Below are 17,606 nucleotides of genomic sequence, written 5' to 3' on the forward strand. Positions count from 1 at the left end.
TATGGAGTATAAACGTATCTAGTGTCATCGCCGTTACTATAATACTTCCCCCTATGTACAAGAATATAACTACTATAATACTGCCCCTTACGTACAAGAATATAACTACTATAATACTGCCCCCTACGTACAAGAATATAACTACTATAATACTGCCCCTATGTACAAGAATATAACTACTATAATACTGCTCCTATGTACAAGAATATAACTACTATAATACTGCTCCTATGTACAAGAATATAACTACTATAATACTGCCCCCTATGTACAAGAATATAACTACTATAATACTGCTCCTATGTACAAGAATATAACTACTATAATACTGCTCCTATGTACAAGAATATAACTACTATAATACTGCCCCCTATGTACAAGAATATAACTACTATAATACTGCCCCCTATGTACAAGAATATAACTACTACAATACTGCCCCTATGTACAAGAATATAACTACTACAATACTGCTCCTATGTACAAGAATATAACTACTACAATACTGCCCCTATGTACAAGAATATAACTATAATACTGCCCCCTATGTACAAGAATATAACTACTATAATACTGCTCCGTATATACAAGAATATAGCTAATATAATACTGCTCCCTATGTACAAGAATATAACTACTATAATATTGCTCCCTATGTACAAGAATATAACTACAGTCATGGCCAAAAGTTTTGAGAATGACACCAAAATTATATTTTCACATGATCTGCTGGCCTCTGGTTTTTATTAGTGTTTGTCTGATGTTTATATCACATACAAAAATATAATTGCAATCATATTATGAGTACCAATAGGTTATATTGACAGTTAGAATGAGTTAATGCAGCAAGTCAATATTTGCAGTGTTGCCCCTTCTTCTTCAAGACCTCTGTAATTCTCCCTGGCATGCTCTCAATCAACTTTTGGACCAAATCCTGACTGATAGCAGTCCATTCTTGCATAATCAATGCTTGCATTTTGCCAGAATTTGTTGGCTTTTGTTTGTCCACCCGTCTCTTGATGATTGACCACAAGTTCTCAATGGGATTAAGATCTGCGGAGTTTCCAGGCCATGGACCCAAAATCTCTATGTTTTGTTCCATGAGCCATTTAGTTATCACCTTTGCTTTATGGCAAGGTGCTGCATCTTGCTGGAAAAGGCATTGTTGGGCGCCAAACTGCTCTTGGACGGTTGGGAGAAGTTGCTCTTGGAGGACATTCTGGTACCTTTCTTTATTCATGGCTGTGTTTTTAGGCAAGACTGTGAGTGAGCCGATTCCCTTGGCTGAGAAGCAACCCCACACATGAATGGTTTCAGGATGCTTTACAGTTGGCATGAGACAAGACTGGTGGTAGCGCTCACCTCTTCTTCTCCGAATAAGCTGTTTTCCAGATGTCCCAAACAATCGAAAAGGGGATTCATCAGAGAAAATGACTTTGCCCCAGTCCTCAGCAGTCCACTCCCTGTACCTTTTGCAGAATATCAGTCGGTCCCTGATGCTTTTTCTGGAGAGAAGTGGCTTCTTTGCTGCCCTCCTTGAAACCAGCCCTTGCTCAAAGAGTCTCCGCCTCACAGTGCGTGCAGAAGCACTCACACCAGCCTGCCGCCATTCCTGAGCAAGCTCGGCACTGCTGGTAGTCCGATCCCGCAGCTGAAACAGTTTTAAGATACGGTCCTGGTGCTTGCTGGTCTTTCTTGGGCGCCCTGGAGCCTTTTTGACAACAATGGAAGCTCTCTCCTTGAAGTTCTTGATGATGCGATAGATTGTTGACTGAGGTGCAATCTTTGTAGCTGCGATACTCTTCCCTGTTAGGCCATTTTTGTGCAGTGCAATGATGGCTGCACGTGTTTCTTTAGAGATAACCATGGTTAACTGAAGAGAAACAATGATACCAAGAACCAGCCTCCTTTTAAAGTGTCCAGTGATGTCATTCTTACTTAATCATGACTGATTGATCGCCAGCCCTGTCCTCATCAACACCCACACCTGTGTTAATGGATCAATCACTAAAACGATGTTAGCTGCTCCTTTTAAGGCAGGACTGCAATGATGTTGAAATGTGTTTTGGGGGTTGAAGTTCATTTTCTGGGCAAATATTGACTTTGCAAGTACAGTAATTGCTGTTAAGCTGATCACTCTTTGACATTCAGGAGTATATGCAAATTGCCATTACAAAAAATGAAGCAGTAAACTTTGGAAAAATTACTATTTGTCTCATTCTCAATACTTTTGGCCATGACTATACTATAATACTGCCCCCTATGTACAAGAATATAACTACTATAATACTGCCCCTATGTACAAGAATATAACTACTATAATACTACCCCCTATGTACAAGAATATAACTACTATAATACTGCTCCCTATATACAAGAATATAACTACTATAATACTGCTCCTATGTACAAGAATATAACTACTATAATACTGCTGCTATATACAAGAATATAACTACTATAATACTGCTCCCTATGTACAAGAATATAACTACTATAATACTGCTCCCTATGTACAAGAATATAACTACTATAATACTGCCCCTATGTACAAGAATATAACTACTATAATACTGCTCCCTATATACAATAATATAACTACTATAATACTGCCTCTATGTACAAGAATATAAGGACTATAAAACTGCTCTCTATACACAGAAATATAACTACGCAACATTAAAGTTAATTTAAGCTCCTAGATCTAGAGAAGCTGCATCATTCCAGGTGAAGAATAATAATAATAATACCGCCCTAAATCGTATCCCTTTAAGCCATGCAATGATTCATTGTATAAGATATCTGATGAAAGCCATTAACGCGGCGGTGCCTCTCAGGTCAGGATTAGATGGTGCCGTGATATGGCACTGTAAATATTTAGAGCGGCTTTTATATCAAACATCCCAATCATAATCTGAGATCCTGTCGGAATTTTATTACATAATTGACATATAAATTGCAGTATTTTTCCCTAAAAGTTGGACAGTTTTACAAAGCACGGTGTGCTCTGGGCAACAAAGTTAAATGGAGCTGAATAATGATCTGCTTCTCCTGCCCGAATGTTTTATATCGTGTCTTCCTTAAATGTCAAGGTGCCATAAATATCCGTCAAATTCGCAGGTCGGTGCAATAATGTAAATGTGCACAGGTGGTGTATGTTCTCATCACAACACATCCATTACTCCGGTGTGATGCTTGTGTCCATAATGTCTGCAGATAGTTGGATGAATGCGATGCCTGCGGTCTGAATCACTTCACCTGCTCCAAAAATAGACAAAGAAACGTGTCTCAACCTTGCTGTATTAATGTATCATGTATATGGGAAATTCCATAAACAGTACGAAGTTTCAGAAAACATTTCAAAAATAGTACAAGCAATTATAAAAAACTTATTATATTAGAGAAATATCCTTATTTCTCCACCTATGAGCCTCATCTCCACTTCTTAAACTCATAATTCACTCAGAAAGAATTGCCAGATCACTGAGGGATCAGATTACATCTGCTGATTTAGGTAAATAGAGAAGGGAGAAAGAATGGAAAAAGGAATTAGAAGGAGCAGGGTGATATAAATATACAAGGATGGTGCTGCAGCATTCTAGAAAAGCTGGATTCACACACCCGGGTTTTCTAGTTCTCGTATGAACCACAAGCATGGGCCGATATTGTCACGGGTGTGGCAGGTTTGACAGACAGTCATACGGGATCCGGCTGTAGAAGGTCGCTGCGTTTGGCCTTGCAACCATCTTCCTAATCCTTTCATTATCCCTCTCTCTCTTGGACCCAGCGGTGATCTTCACCTTGATTGGGGATTATACCTTTAGGACCCAGCAGTGATCCTCACCTTCTGCTGCTAATTACCACACCCTTGCTGGATCCTTAAATAAACTCAGTTTCTCCAGAGAGTTGCTGGTGATAGAGTTTACTCTTCTATTCAGGCCTGGAAGTCTAGTAGTTGGATAGAATTTCCTTGGAGTTCCTTTGTGGATTGTAGCTGTGTTTTCTCCGGTGTCATCTATAAGCTAAGTGTATTCCCTTGTTTGTACTTTAGTTTGAAGTGGGACTGACTAGTTCTCACCACATCCCCTCCCTACCTAGGGCCTAGCTCTAGGGTCAGCCAGGGCTAAGGTATTCTGATCAGCAATAGGTTCAGAACCTATTTAGGGTCGATGGGGGAGTCAGGGTGTCGTTAGATCTGCTTAGGGGTCTCCACTCTCCCTTTCCCTAGTTGTAGGGCTCCCTCCCCTCTTCCCGTTGTTATATGCTGGGTTCTCCCCATACCTAGCGTGACAGATACAGTGACTCGAATTTGACAGCCTTATAAGGTTTGCCTGCAATGATTCCACTCCTCAGTGTGTGTTAGGACGCAGTGATTGACAGCTCAGTTGTCCAGTCTGGTGCAGGGGCGTGCTGAGCAGTCTGTGCAGTCATTGACAGCTCGGATATCCAGTCTGGTGCAGAGGAGTGCTTAGCAGCCTGTGTTTTGATTGACAGCTTGACTGTCCAATCTGAGACTGGGAGGTGCCGAGCTCCCGTCAGGTGATCCTTGTTCCCTTGATTACTCAGGTACTTATCTTACCTGGCAGTCCCAGATAGCTGCCAGACATAGCTTCAGCTCAGTGTGGTTTGTTTTGTCTGTGCCTAGTGCTTTGTTTACTGATCTATCGCTGCCTGACCTTGGACCTCATTCTGACCATTTGTTTAGTCCCTTTGCTCTGATTCGCTATATTCCTGGTATTTTGACCTCGGACTATTTCCTGACTATACCTATGCCTATACCCTCTTTTTATGACGTACCCTCCTGGCTGTTGACCTCGGACTCCTTGACTATCCTGACTCAGAGTGAGAAGTGACTCAGCGTCACATTGCCTATAATGTTGCTGAGTTCAGGTACAGACCGCAAAACACAGATATGTGAGTATAGTCCAAGTAGTTTTACTCAGTTACATAGTACGGTTGAAAAAAAAGAGACCACTATCCATCAAGTTCAACTGAGAGAAGGGAAACGATAAAGGGAATGGGGTGTTGGTTAATGCACGCTCCAGTCTGCCCTAAAAATAGCACATCTTTTCCCTCCTGATCCAGTGTCGATTAACTAGATCAACATTTAAAACAAAAAAATTACACAATAAGTATTTTTGGCATTTTATTCTGAAAAATCATCGCTTCTATTTTTGAAACCATGAACAGTTTCCGATTTGACTGCATATCTGGATTCACAGCTACACTGCTCGGTAGTGCTGAATAATGTCATCCTTCTGAATATGTGCTTCATAGAGACAGGACATCAGGAATCCTTCAAATTTCTTAATTTTGGACATCTTAGTAGATCGTTCCTTCCCACTATCCCAGGCCCAAAACAACTGAACATGAGAGAAAGGAGCAAATCTGGTGAAAAATAAAGTTATATAATGATACCAGTCATGATAGAGAGAAACGATAGGTTACTTTATATCCGAGGCATTACTTGATGCTGGATTTATAGCAAATTATTTACAAGCAACAAATGACAGCAGCAGTTTCATTTTACATTTTTATTTTGGGCTACATTTTATTTAGGCACAAAAGGCATTAATAACATTTGGAGGCACAATGAGGGTATTAGGATTGTGTGGCGGAACAGCTGGGGCACTATTACTATATGTAGGTACAATGGGGAACATTACTACTCTATGGAATGGGGAACACTACTACTCTGCACTATTGGTGGTGAGGATACTGTTACTGTGAAGGGCACAGGGGAGATATTGTTGTTACTCTATAAATAATTATAACACTATGGAGTTTGTGTAGAAGTAGAGAATACTGTAGAGGGTGCTGGAAAAGCAATGAGTTAAATTGGTTTGTGCATTACATCCTGATAAGACGAGACATGGAAGTCTTCATGGGGGTCAGGGTTGACGGAGAAAAAAAAGTTAAAGAAAAAAAAAACTAAACAGAAGAATTAGATTTATATTTATATAGGAGTACAGGTAACATGCCTTAATATGTTGGGTTTTATTAAGCAAATATAGCGATAACATTTGTGTATAGTGCTGTTATTTGGAGACTATTTTAAAGGTGTATTATCATAGATTAAAAATGATCTTATATTGGGCAACAAATATATAAAAATAATATAGTTCCCAAACAATACTACTATACACAAATATAATGTAGTTGTGTTTGTTATGCTAGTGTAGCAACTCACTCAGGAAAACAGTTAAAATACTAAAAATTGCAACTGACCCTGTCGTTTTCTGTACAGACTAGAGATCCTGACCCTACAGTCCCTAGTGGTTTCTACATGAGCTGAGATAGTCCTAACCACAGATTAGGAGATGGCAACTCGGACCTAAACTGCCTGAACGACCGTTGAGCGCTTCACGTTCCTCTTAAAGACTCCAGTAGGTAGAGTAGAGTGTAAATTACCAACAAATGGCAAAGTGTTCTGAAATGGAAAGAGATCCCAGAGTGAGTAAAACAAAACAAGAAATACAAAGTAAAAGGATTAAATACGTAGTAATAGAGAATATGCCGCCTACTTCCTAAAAAGAAACAGAAGATAGGTGCAGGGTAAAGAAAATAAACAGCAGAGAGATATACCCTAGCCAGTCTTTCACTGACTGGCTTAAACGTAGTATGGCTGGACATCCAAATGAGACAATCATCAGCAGAAAATACCAGCAGGGGGAAAGTATATAAAGCTGCACCCGAAAGGTGATAGGGCAGACAAATAAGTAAATGAAAACGCCTGTTACCCTGAAAAGACTACAGCCAGGATAACAGATACTAAACACTCGGAAAAAAAGGTGTGGCTCGGCAGACAACAGTTGACCACAAAGCAACGGCTCAAGGGTTCGAACCCAGACGCATTACAGTGTTATTCTTTTTCATTTTTTAAGAGAGATAGAGCATACATATACTCTAGCAGTGTCTCTGGTGTATCCAAGTAGCATCATAGTGATGTGGTGGGTCCCAGGTCGAAAAGTTGTCCCGGGGCCCGTAGGACTCTGGTTATGCCCCTGCTGGGTGCTACCAAGTAGGACACGGTTAATTCTACACTGAACTAACGGGCAGTACTATATAACACAAAATTTCTCTGCGGACTGTAGATATCCCATACTTTACAACCCTTATGGATCCCTTTAGGAAAATTTGAAGTAGGCAGTACCTAGAATCATCACCTTAACAGGTCGGGTGAGTCATTAGCTACCCTGGGACGTAAGAGGTAAGCGGAGGTCAGACGCAGCAGGCACCGCTTATTCCAATGAACAGAACTTAGGATAGAAAGATATATTATTTTATGGGCACATTTCGAATTCTCCCACATAACGCCCCTCCATACCTCATGGTGGTATACACGGCCAGGATGCTCTTGCTGCAGCGGCCATCATTCTATAACCTTGTTGTGTAAGCAGCTCGGCGTAACTTTTAATCAGATTAACTTCTTCATTTAATCAATTCTGTCTCTGAACTCGTGTGTCAGATATTCCCTCGTCCAAGCACTCTATGGCGCCATTGCTCATTATTCCATGTAGTGGGGGCTCAGAGAGTGTAACTTCTACAATTAACCAATTGATTTCCCCTGCTGGATAGAGAGCGATGCTATAATCTGACTGTTTTCTATGAATGTTTGCAGGTAATGCTTTACTTTTACGTGAAGTCTTTGTTCTAGAAATTCACCGTCTGTGGACCAGGGGATCCTTAAATTTTTCCTTTAACCCACTAGTGACCGTACTTTGGGCATAGTATTCAAGCTATTTTTTTTCCATAACTGTATTTTTCTGTTGGCGGAGCTGTGTGACTGTTCTTACCTTGGAAGACTTGTAGTTTTTATGGGTACAATTTCAGGGTACGAGTCTTTTTGATCACTTTTTTTCCTTTTACTGGAACGTGAATCAGGAGTTTCAGCATTTTTTTTACCTCTATTTTTTACCACATGGGAGAACAATTGTAAGATCGTTTTAATAGTTCGAGCTGTTAGAAATGTAGCAATACAAATTGTACAAATGTAGATGTCAACATTTCAGGGGATGATTAAAGGGAATCTGCCAGTAGGATCAACCCTCCTAAGCTGTCTATATGGGCACATAGGTCATAGGAAGCTGAATAAAATGATACCTTGATATCTGTGATCTGATATTTTATTCCAGAGAAATCAATGTTTTTCTTAATATGTAAATGAGCCGTTAAGATCTATGGGCCGGACATAGATCTTCCTGAGATTCTGCCTCCAGGAGATGTTTCCAGTGTGAGACATGTAATGACTGACAGTCTGCTCTCTTGATCTACATGTCTCACACTGGTGACACCGCCTTTCATTTACAATAAGCTGTGGAGGCAGATTCTCAGGGAGATCTATGTCCGGCCCATAGATCTTAACAGCTCATTTACATATTAAGAAAAACATTGATTTCTCTGGAATAAGACATCGGATGGCAGATATCAAGGTATCATTTTATTCAGCTTCTTATGACCTACATGCCCATATAGACGGCTTAGAAGGGTTGATCCTACTAATAAATTCCCTTTAAGCCCTGTACCCAACCTAGCCCCTTCTAGAATCGCCCACCCAGGGCTTCCAAACACCTAGCCAACTTTTTGGCCCAGTAGTCCCACTAATGATTATTTATCAGTCCCACAAGGAGACTTGGACATGCAATCATCTGCTGTGGGGCCGTAGATTTTGCACGTCTGCCTATTTATCCTGACCGACAGCCTATTAGTCTCCGTCACTGGCAAAGTCTTCCGTACATGGCAGACCTGGAGTCCATTAGCATGGGATTCGTGCGCCCACCGGCCACCATGGTGAGCAGGAGCTAAAGCCATAAGCAGCCTGAAGCACAACGTGGTCTCATCCTATGAAGTGGCAGAATGTTCCGTTATACGTTACATGTGGATCCCATCTGTAGGAAAGCAAGTGATGAATTTCCCTGCAGCGCCACCACTGGAAAAATTAAATATTACACCGAGCTCATAAAAATCAATCAGCTGCTTCATGTAATACATGGATGTGGTGAGTCCGTCAGATGGAGACTTGTTTTCTTGCCTTCTGCTTTGGAATATTACAGAACATATTTTCTGACCCCTAAGCAATCAGTCCATAAAACCTAAAGAAAAATCCCTTTACTGCTTTTTCCTACAATCCGAGCGAAAATCATTACCGATAATTGCTATGTGTACGGCACAAAAACATTTTATCAGTCTCCTTTAAATTAACCCTTTCATCCAGAAATTATTAAATGACAGCGGAGAGAATCCATTTATCTGTAAGAACGCGCCGGCGCTCCTGTTATGTGAAGCAGAAAAACAACTGTGCACAACCCTGTTATTGTCATCAGCGCTCGTGCGGCTAAATATAAAGCGCTAATTACTGCTTTACCAGATTTCACTGAACTAGAAAATAAAACATTGAATAAATACGGGTGTGTGATGAGGGTCGGACCTCAAAGGTCTGCGGCACAGAACGGGTGTGAACACACGCCGAGCGATGCAAATCAGGAGGGCAGCATATAGAAAGGGGCTTCATGGCAGCCCCCAGGGGCACAGGACAGGTACAGGTACAGAAATCTAAGCAAGAGGGTTGTGGGCATGCTCAGTGACCTGTACAGAGTTCATTGTACAGGAGGTGGAGAAGGTGAGCTGTTACATCCCCTATTGTGAATGATGGATCCTGTGTGATCAGCTGTATATAGAGGTGTTATCAGTCATTGTACAGGAGGGGGAGGAGGTGAGCTGTGACATCTATTGTGAATGATGGATCCTGTGTGATCAGCTGTATATAGAGGGGTTATCAGTCATTGTACAGGAGGGGGAGGAGGATCAGCTGTGATATCACCTATTGTGAATGGTGGATCCTGTGATATCTACTGTATATAGAGGTGTTATCAGTCATTGTACAGGAGGAGGTAAGCTGTGACATCCCCTATTGTGAATGATGGATCCTGTGCTATCAGTCATTGTACAGGAGGAGGAGGAGGTGAGCCGTGACATCCTTTATTGTGAATGGTGGATCCTGTGTTTTCTACTGTATATAGAGGTGTTATCAGTCATTGTACAGGAGGAGGAGGTGAGCTGTGACATCACCTATTGTGAATGGTGGATCCTGTGTTATCTACTGTATATAGAGGTGTTATCAGTCATTGTACAGGAGTGGGAGGAGGTGAACTGTGACATCACGTATTGTGAATATTGGATCCTGTGTTATCTACTGGATATAGAGGTGTTATTATTAGTCATTGTACAGGAGGAGGAGGAGGAGGTGAGCTGTGACATCACGTATTGCCAGTAGTATCTATATAAAGGGGATACCTGTCATTATAATCTTGCCTTTGAACAGGTAGTTTCAAGTCTATTATGAGGCTCAGTAGACAGAGAGAAAACTACAAGATCTCAAGCTTTGCTGTGCACTAAAATGCAGCCCCATCCCGCTCACAAATAGAAATAGCGCCTCCGCAGGCAACATCGCCCGCACTGTGCTCTCTGTAAAGTAATAATTTGCCCTTGTGCTCTCTAGGTTGTAATTTTGCCACATTCTGCCCCTCTACATTCTGCCGGGTGCCCCCTACAATGTAATCATGCCTCACGGATAGTAACAATACCTCCTGTCACCTCTGACAAAGTGTCAAAGTGCCAAATTTCCAAAAAGTGCAGCCAAAAATATCTAATAATAACCTATGTGGATCATTGGATAAATGGGAAACCGGACCCTAATGTGGGGGGATCTCAGAGAAGGCAGGTGAAACCCAAAAAATCATACAAGGGGGTGGAACATGGAAGATCCTTGGAGACCGGGCGCCTGGTGGGATGTGGAAGGAGATCTCCAGAAAGACCCAAGCTCCAGTTAACTCCATATAATTAAACAGGAAATCACATTTGAGCTTTAATGCTGCCGGTGATTCTCAATGTGCACAGCGCCGTTCAGGAGCTGCATCTGTTGCCTCCGATTCACTTGACATGACACTTTGGAGAATCGGGGGCCGCCGTCTATTATTTACAGTTTAAGAACAGATTATTGTTGCGGAGATCCTGCGCTTATTACATTTACCAAATGAGCCCGGGGATTCGTCGCAGGAAAATAATGCAGATTTCTACGGCTTCTGATGTAGAAAGGTCGACATTTAAAGCGCAGAGAAAACAGAGCGAACTACTTAAGCACTTAGGGAGCACGCAAGAGAACGCAACGAATTCAAACGCCCGTACAAATAAAACACGCGGCTTTATATTCAACTGGAGAATTGCCGGCTTGATAAAAGTACACGGCTTCACTTCTGTACTTCAAACACATCGCAGCAGATAAGACGAGACTTAAAAGAAAGGCTACAATGTTCACAGGAGCATCAACACTACTCACACCACCAACCTGGACCGCAGCTCTACAGCAAGGAAGGCGGACGCCCAAGGACAGACATAGAGCGGCCACAAATAACATATATATGTAGAACCACCGCAGAGCAGCAACGTACAGGTTACATGGAGAATAGATCTATATAAAAATATACGGCACTGTGCACATACATTACTGATCCCGAGTTACATCCTGTATTATACTCCAGAGCTGCACTCACTATTCTGCTGGTGCAGTCACTGTATACATACATTACTGATCCTTAGTTACATCCTGTATTATACTCCAGAGCTGCACTCACTATTCTGCTGGTGCAGTCACTGTGTACATACATTACATTACTGATCCTCTACTGATCCTGAGTTACATCCTGTATTATACTCCAGAGCTGCACTCACTATTCTGCTGGTGCAGTCACTGTGTACATACATTACATTACTGATCCTGTACTGATCCTGAGTTACATCCTGTATTATACTCCAGAGCAGCACTCACTATTCTGCTGGTGCAGTCACTGTGTACATACATTACATTACTGATCCTGTACTGATCCTGAGTTACATCATGTATTATACTCCAGAGCTGCACTCACTATTCTGCTGGTGCAGTCACTGTGTACATACATTACATTACTGATCCTGTACTGATCCTGAGTTACATCCTGTATTATACCCCAGAGCTGCACTCACTAATCTGCTGGTGCAGTCACTGTGTACATACATTACATTACTTATCCTGTACTGATCCTGAGTTACATTCTGTATAATACTCCAGAGTTGCACTCACTATTCTGCTGGTGCAGTCACTGTGTACATATATTACATTACTGATCCTGTACTGATCCTGAGTTACATCCTGTACTATACTCCAGAGCTGCACTCACTATTCTGCTGCTGCAGTCACTGTGTACATACATTACTGATCCTGAGTTACATCCTGTATAATACTCCAGAGCTGCACTCACTATTCTGCTGGTGCAGTCGCTGTGTACATACATTACATTATTGATCCTGTACTGATCCCGAGTTACATCCTGTATTATACTCCAGAGCTGCACTCACTATTCTGCTGGTGCAGTCACTGTGTACATACATTACATTACTTACCCTGTACTGATCCTGAGTTACATCCTGTATTATACTCCAGAGCTGCACTCACTATTCTGCTGCTGTACATACATAACACTACTTCATCCTCACTCAGGCATGTAAACTTGATGCACATTTACATTAAAATAACTGAGGCAATGCTAAATGATTTGCACTATGTCAGATTTACAAGAGCAGATTACTTCCTTTCTCCTTCAAGGGAATCTCTTTAAGGCCATGTGAAGAAATTCCTACAGTTCATCATTCAATCAAATATCAACAAATTACACAAATATACAAATTCTTAAAACCATTCAAATAAATTGTTTCATTCTAGAAAGTTCCAAAAACAAATCTACGTGAGAAAATACAATTAACAAATGCTGTTCATTTGACCATGATAAAATTCAAGCTTCCTGCAGCCACCACTAGAGGGAGCTTACTGCATACAGACTATGCAGTTCAATGTATAAATCATATGCAGTGAGCTCCCCCTATTGGTGGTAGCTGGAACGCAGAATTTCATAATTTATATAAAGGATTTGATGTTTGATATCAAAAGAAATAGCTGCATCTGCAACAAGGATATATTAAGAAATTAAATCAACACGGAATGCATTATTTAAAGAAGACCTTATATAATGCAAATACACTTAAGAGGAATCATTTAGGTTTGGCGATTGTGAAGGGGATTTATCGGACATCACGTAAGTCATCCATTAAGATCTTGGTTGTCCACTTTGAAGAATGACGACAGGAATCTACTGCAAATTGGGTACAATGCCCTCTGCCATCTTTGATGCAGGATATATAGGGGAATTAATTAATAGACGAGCAATTTTCTCATTAAATAATTAACATACATTCCTATGTAGAACATCCAATTAAAAAAATTGCTATAATTCAAAAGTAAAAACTATAATTTTCCAGAGTTTGTACTCACTTGTTGCAGTCCACGTGGATGAGGACGTGGGAGCCGCTGACCGTCAGAGCGATTTTGTGCCACTGCCCATCTGCCAGTCGATAGGGAAAAGCTTCGGTTCTTGACTTCCCATTAAACCTGTAGTGGTATCTGATTTCATCCCTTAAACCGCTGCTTTCCAGTTCAAAGAAGCTACGAGAAAACAGAAGGAGATGAGGGAACGTCTCTCCAGGTTCGTGTAAAGCGCTCGCATCCGCGGTGCCGGGCTTTGGAGTGCGCCCATCTGCTCACAACAGTCCTACGCCGAATCTCACAAGGAAACAATCGCTTCCTGCAGAATTTTTTATGAATTACGTGATAAAGAATAAAAACTTACATTTTTCTCTCCAGCACCTTGAGAGAAACCGACAAAAAGCATAATAAAAGGCTACACTGCAAAGAGGGCACATACCATTGTGTCGGTTTACCTAAATATGGTGCTTTGTGCACTCAAGGGTTATTTCTTACCCCCTCCAGAGAGGGGAGTACAGTCCTAGGAGGCTAGTAAAGGGTGAGGATATACACTCCCACTCAAAAGAAGAGGGGTTCCCAGCTTTATCCTGCACAAGACAGAGGTTGGTACTTAAAGAATAACAAAACTTTTTCATAATTTTGTCTATAATTGAAAGTTTTGAAAACTTTTGCAAATCACTTTATTAGGAGATTTGTCTTCATTCCTGTAAAAAAAAAATGCATGTAAATCATCTTCCAAACCATTGCTTTCCCCCAATCTATTCACCATTGATTTCGGAATGTGGAGTACAGATGATGGCAGTGATGGGTCAGCACCTGTGTCCTCCTCTGAGTGTTGTGCTGATCAGAACAATCTCCTGCAGCTGTGCATCCCCAGAGTTCAGTCTCATTTCTCGTATGCAAAAAACAGTCCAAGTTTCAACAATGTTTTTGATCAGAGCTTCATCAGAGTTTGGCCAGTTTGGAGTTTTATTAGTTTTTCTCGTAAATAAAAAAAAAAAACTAATGGAAATTTCTCAAGTTTCTCCTAAGAGTCCATGAAAAAGAGACAGCACAATGATGACATCCAAGTGCTGTTCGATTTTTTTCATGAACCCCTAGACTTCAATTGGCAAGTTTGATCAGACCCTCGGATCAATATCAGACAAGTCTTTTTCCGAAAAAAAAAAAAAAAATTGACACGTGAACTACACCATAGACTATCATTAGTACGAAGGCCATCCATGAAAAACTCAGTCAAAGGAGAACACAGGTGCTGACCCATCACTGCCATCATCTGTACTCCACATGAGAAAGCGCCGATAAAAATGTAGCTGAAGGCAGGTAAATAGGGAAAAGAAGACGTAGGGAAGACAATTACATGCAATACCTTTACAGGAATTAAAAACAAATCACCTAAAAATAATTTGCAAAAGTTTCAAAACTTTCTAAGCAGGACAAAATCATTGAAAAAAAAAAAAGAAAGTTTAGCTGTTCATCAAACATTCTTATGCCATTAACACTAATGTTATTAAGTATGTACCCCCAAGCAAAGGGTTTAAAGGGCATGTGAGATCAAGAAATTACCTTTTGTTTAAATCAGGTGTGTGTGTTACATGGATTTAAACATTTCATAAGAAAAAAATTATAACATGTTAATATTATTATTTTTACCACAGATAGTAAGAACAACAACAATCATAATAACCCCTTAGTGACCGGATCAATTGTTTTAAAATCTGACCAGTGTCACTTTATGTAGTAATAACTCTGGAACGCTTCAACATATCCCTTTGATTTTGAGTTGTTTTTTTTTGTGACACAAGATACGTTATAATAATGGTAAATTTAGGTTGATATGTTTTGCGTTTATTTATAAAAATGTCAGAAATTTGACAAAAATGTTTTAAAAATTGCAATTTTCAAGCTTTGAATGACTATCCCTTTTATCCCAATAGTCATTCCACACAAAAACATTAATAAATCACGTTTCCCTCATCTCTGCTTTACATCAGCACCATTAGTAGAGCGTTTTTATTTTTTTAGCATTTGAAAAGGTTTAAAAATGTAGAAGCAATTTTTCATTTTTTCAAGGAAATTTACAAAACTTATTCTTATAGGGACCTGTTCAGTTTTGAAGTGACTTTGGGGGTCCTATATGTTGGAAACCACCCAAAAGGCATACCACTTTAGAAACCGCACCTCTCAACATATTTAAAATTGCTTTCAGGTACTTCATTAACCCTTCTGGTTCTTTTCAGGAAGAAATGGAAAGTGGCATGACGAGAATGAAAAAGTTTATTTTTACCACCTAAATTTTGATAACTTCTGTACAGGCCGCTATAGCCGGAAGACTCTAAGGCTGTTATTTCGCCATGAACTGTCATTGCAAACATCAGGGCCACACAATCAAGGTCTCAGGGTGCCGATGAGGTTAAAGAGGAAGCCCCCACTCTCTGTTAACTATTTAGATTCTGTAGTCACTATTGACAGCAGAATCTAAGGGGTTAAACGTGCATGGTCGGTGCCAACACTGATCATGGCTGATGCAGCAAGTTGTCAGCTATAGTGTACAGGTGACAGCTACAGGATTATCACCTAGCGGGAACGCTAGTCTCTTATATCACAGGTCAGTAAACAGACATCTGTTGGTCACTAAAGGGATAATAATACAAACAAAAATCTTGCAATTTTCCCACTGGCCACTAGGGCTTTTTTACACTTTAACTTAAAGGGGTATTCCCATCTCCAAGATCATATGCCAATATGTAGCAGGGGTGATAATAATATTATTAGCAAATAGCTCCAATTAGTAATGTAGTATATTTATAGTTGTGATCCTGCTTCTGATCATAAGAAAACTACTGTAAACTCTTCCTGAAATAAAGGGAAGTATGAGTGTAATCAAGCCCCAGTAGCCAGTGTGAAAATGTCAGAATAGACAATTCTTGTATTTGTTCTTTAATAAAGATCAAAATATTAAGTAAGAAAAACAACATTGCAAAATATTATTTAAAAATACATATAAATACAAAAACCTGATATAAGCAATACGTCATTTTTCTGATGATACACGCCCTTTAAGAATAACTAATGAGGGCTGAGTATCCTCCAGATTTGCCAACAGTCCTGAATTTTCTTTGACTGCTTGTATCGTTTCTGAAAATTCTAGACAAATATTTTCCCAGTGCAAAAATAGGCGAAGCTTTTGTAACGGTGAACATTCCGATATAATTCTGTCTGTTCCATTAGAAATCCTGGAGGTTGGACCTTATAGTCACTATTATATCAACCAAGATGCTGTTATGCGATACATTCCACAGCGCAAAAAACAGAAGTCTATGTTCACACGTTGCATTTTTGCTGCGTTTTTTTCTCTGCTCTATTGATAGTAAAGTAGCTGCTTACAAAAACAAGTTTTGCTGCATTTTTTAGGATCCCAAAGTTCAGCTTTGCTTCCACCACAGAAGCATGAACACAGGTCACCAGTGGAAGACAGACTGTATGTGAAACCATGAAACTATTTTTGGTAAAAAAAGGGCAATTTGATCAAACTTATTTAGTGGAAAAAGATTTTTATGTTTGAGAAAATAGTGACTATTCTGAACAAAAAAGTTCATATGAGTTCATGAAAAAATACACCATTTAAAATATCAGTATAATATGATATACTTTATTTATAATACTGATATTATAAAGTATCAGCAGAGGAAGACAAATTGGTCCAGAATAGTTTACCTAAGACATTGGCAGAGCATTGAGTTTGTAGGACACTGTTTCCTTTCACACTTTGGTCAGTCCTTCAGTTGCTCAGGTATTGTTCAATTTCACACCTTGGTCAGCCAATGTTTCTTTTCATACATCACTAATTTAATTAAACAGTTTAATCCTAACTGTCAGGTGAGAACACCAAAGATATTATGGTTTAAACTTGGGAAAATAACAAAAATAAATGGGTTTCCCATATTGATGTACCTGTTTTTTTTTCACAAAAAAAAAAACAAAGCAAAATCTGATACCTGCATTTACTTTTTGCTGCATTTTTGCACTTACTCACTGCTTTCTATGGCTGAAAAAATGCTGCAAAAATGCTGAAAAAACTGCTAAAAAGGAAATGCTGCAGTTTGCAAAAACGCAGCAGTTTTCCAATTCAGTCAGGGAAAAAAAAACAATGGGTGTTCATGAGATTTCTGAAATCTCATCGCTTTTGCTGGTGCTGTAAAACACAGCTTTTAATTTGCATAAGAAACCGCAGCAAAAACGCAAAGTGTGAACA

General features: G+C 39.9%; 1 protein-coding gene across 2 annotated transcripts in view; it reads right to left on the reverse strand.

The window, feature by feature from the left end:
* The window catches only part of NELL1 (neural EGFL like 1), a 932,419-nt gene that overhangs the window by 742,113 nt on the left and 172,700 nt on the right, over positions 1-17,606 (reverse strand). For both annotated transcript variants that reach the window (XM_073658224.1, XM_073658225.1), the window contains exon 4: positions 13,361-13,531. In XM_073658224.1, coding sequence (XP_073514325.1) covers positions 13,361-13,531 — 171 coding nt within the window. The remainder of the gene's footprint in view (positions 1-13,360; positions 13,532-17,606) is intronic.

This window comes from Phyllobates terribilis, unplaced genomic scaffold (genome assembly GCF_046119375.1).
Source record: "Phyllobates terribilis strain yellow unplaced genomic scaffold, ASM4611937v1 Scaffold_13__5_contigs__length_258822181, whole genome shotgun sequence".
Classification (NCBI taxonomy): Eukaryota; Metazoa; Chordata; class Amphibia; order Anura; family Dendrobatidae; genus Phyllobates; species Phyllobates terribilis.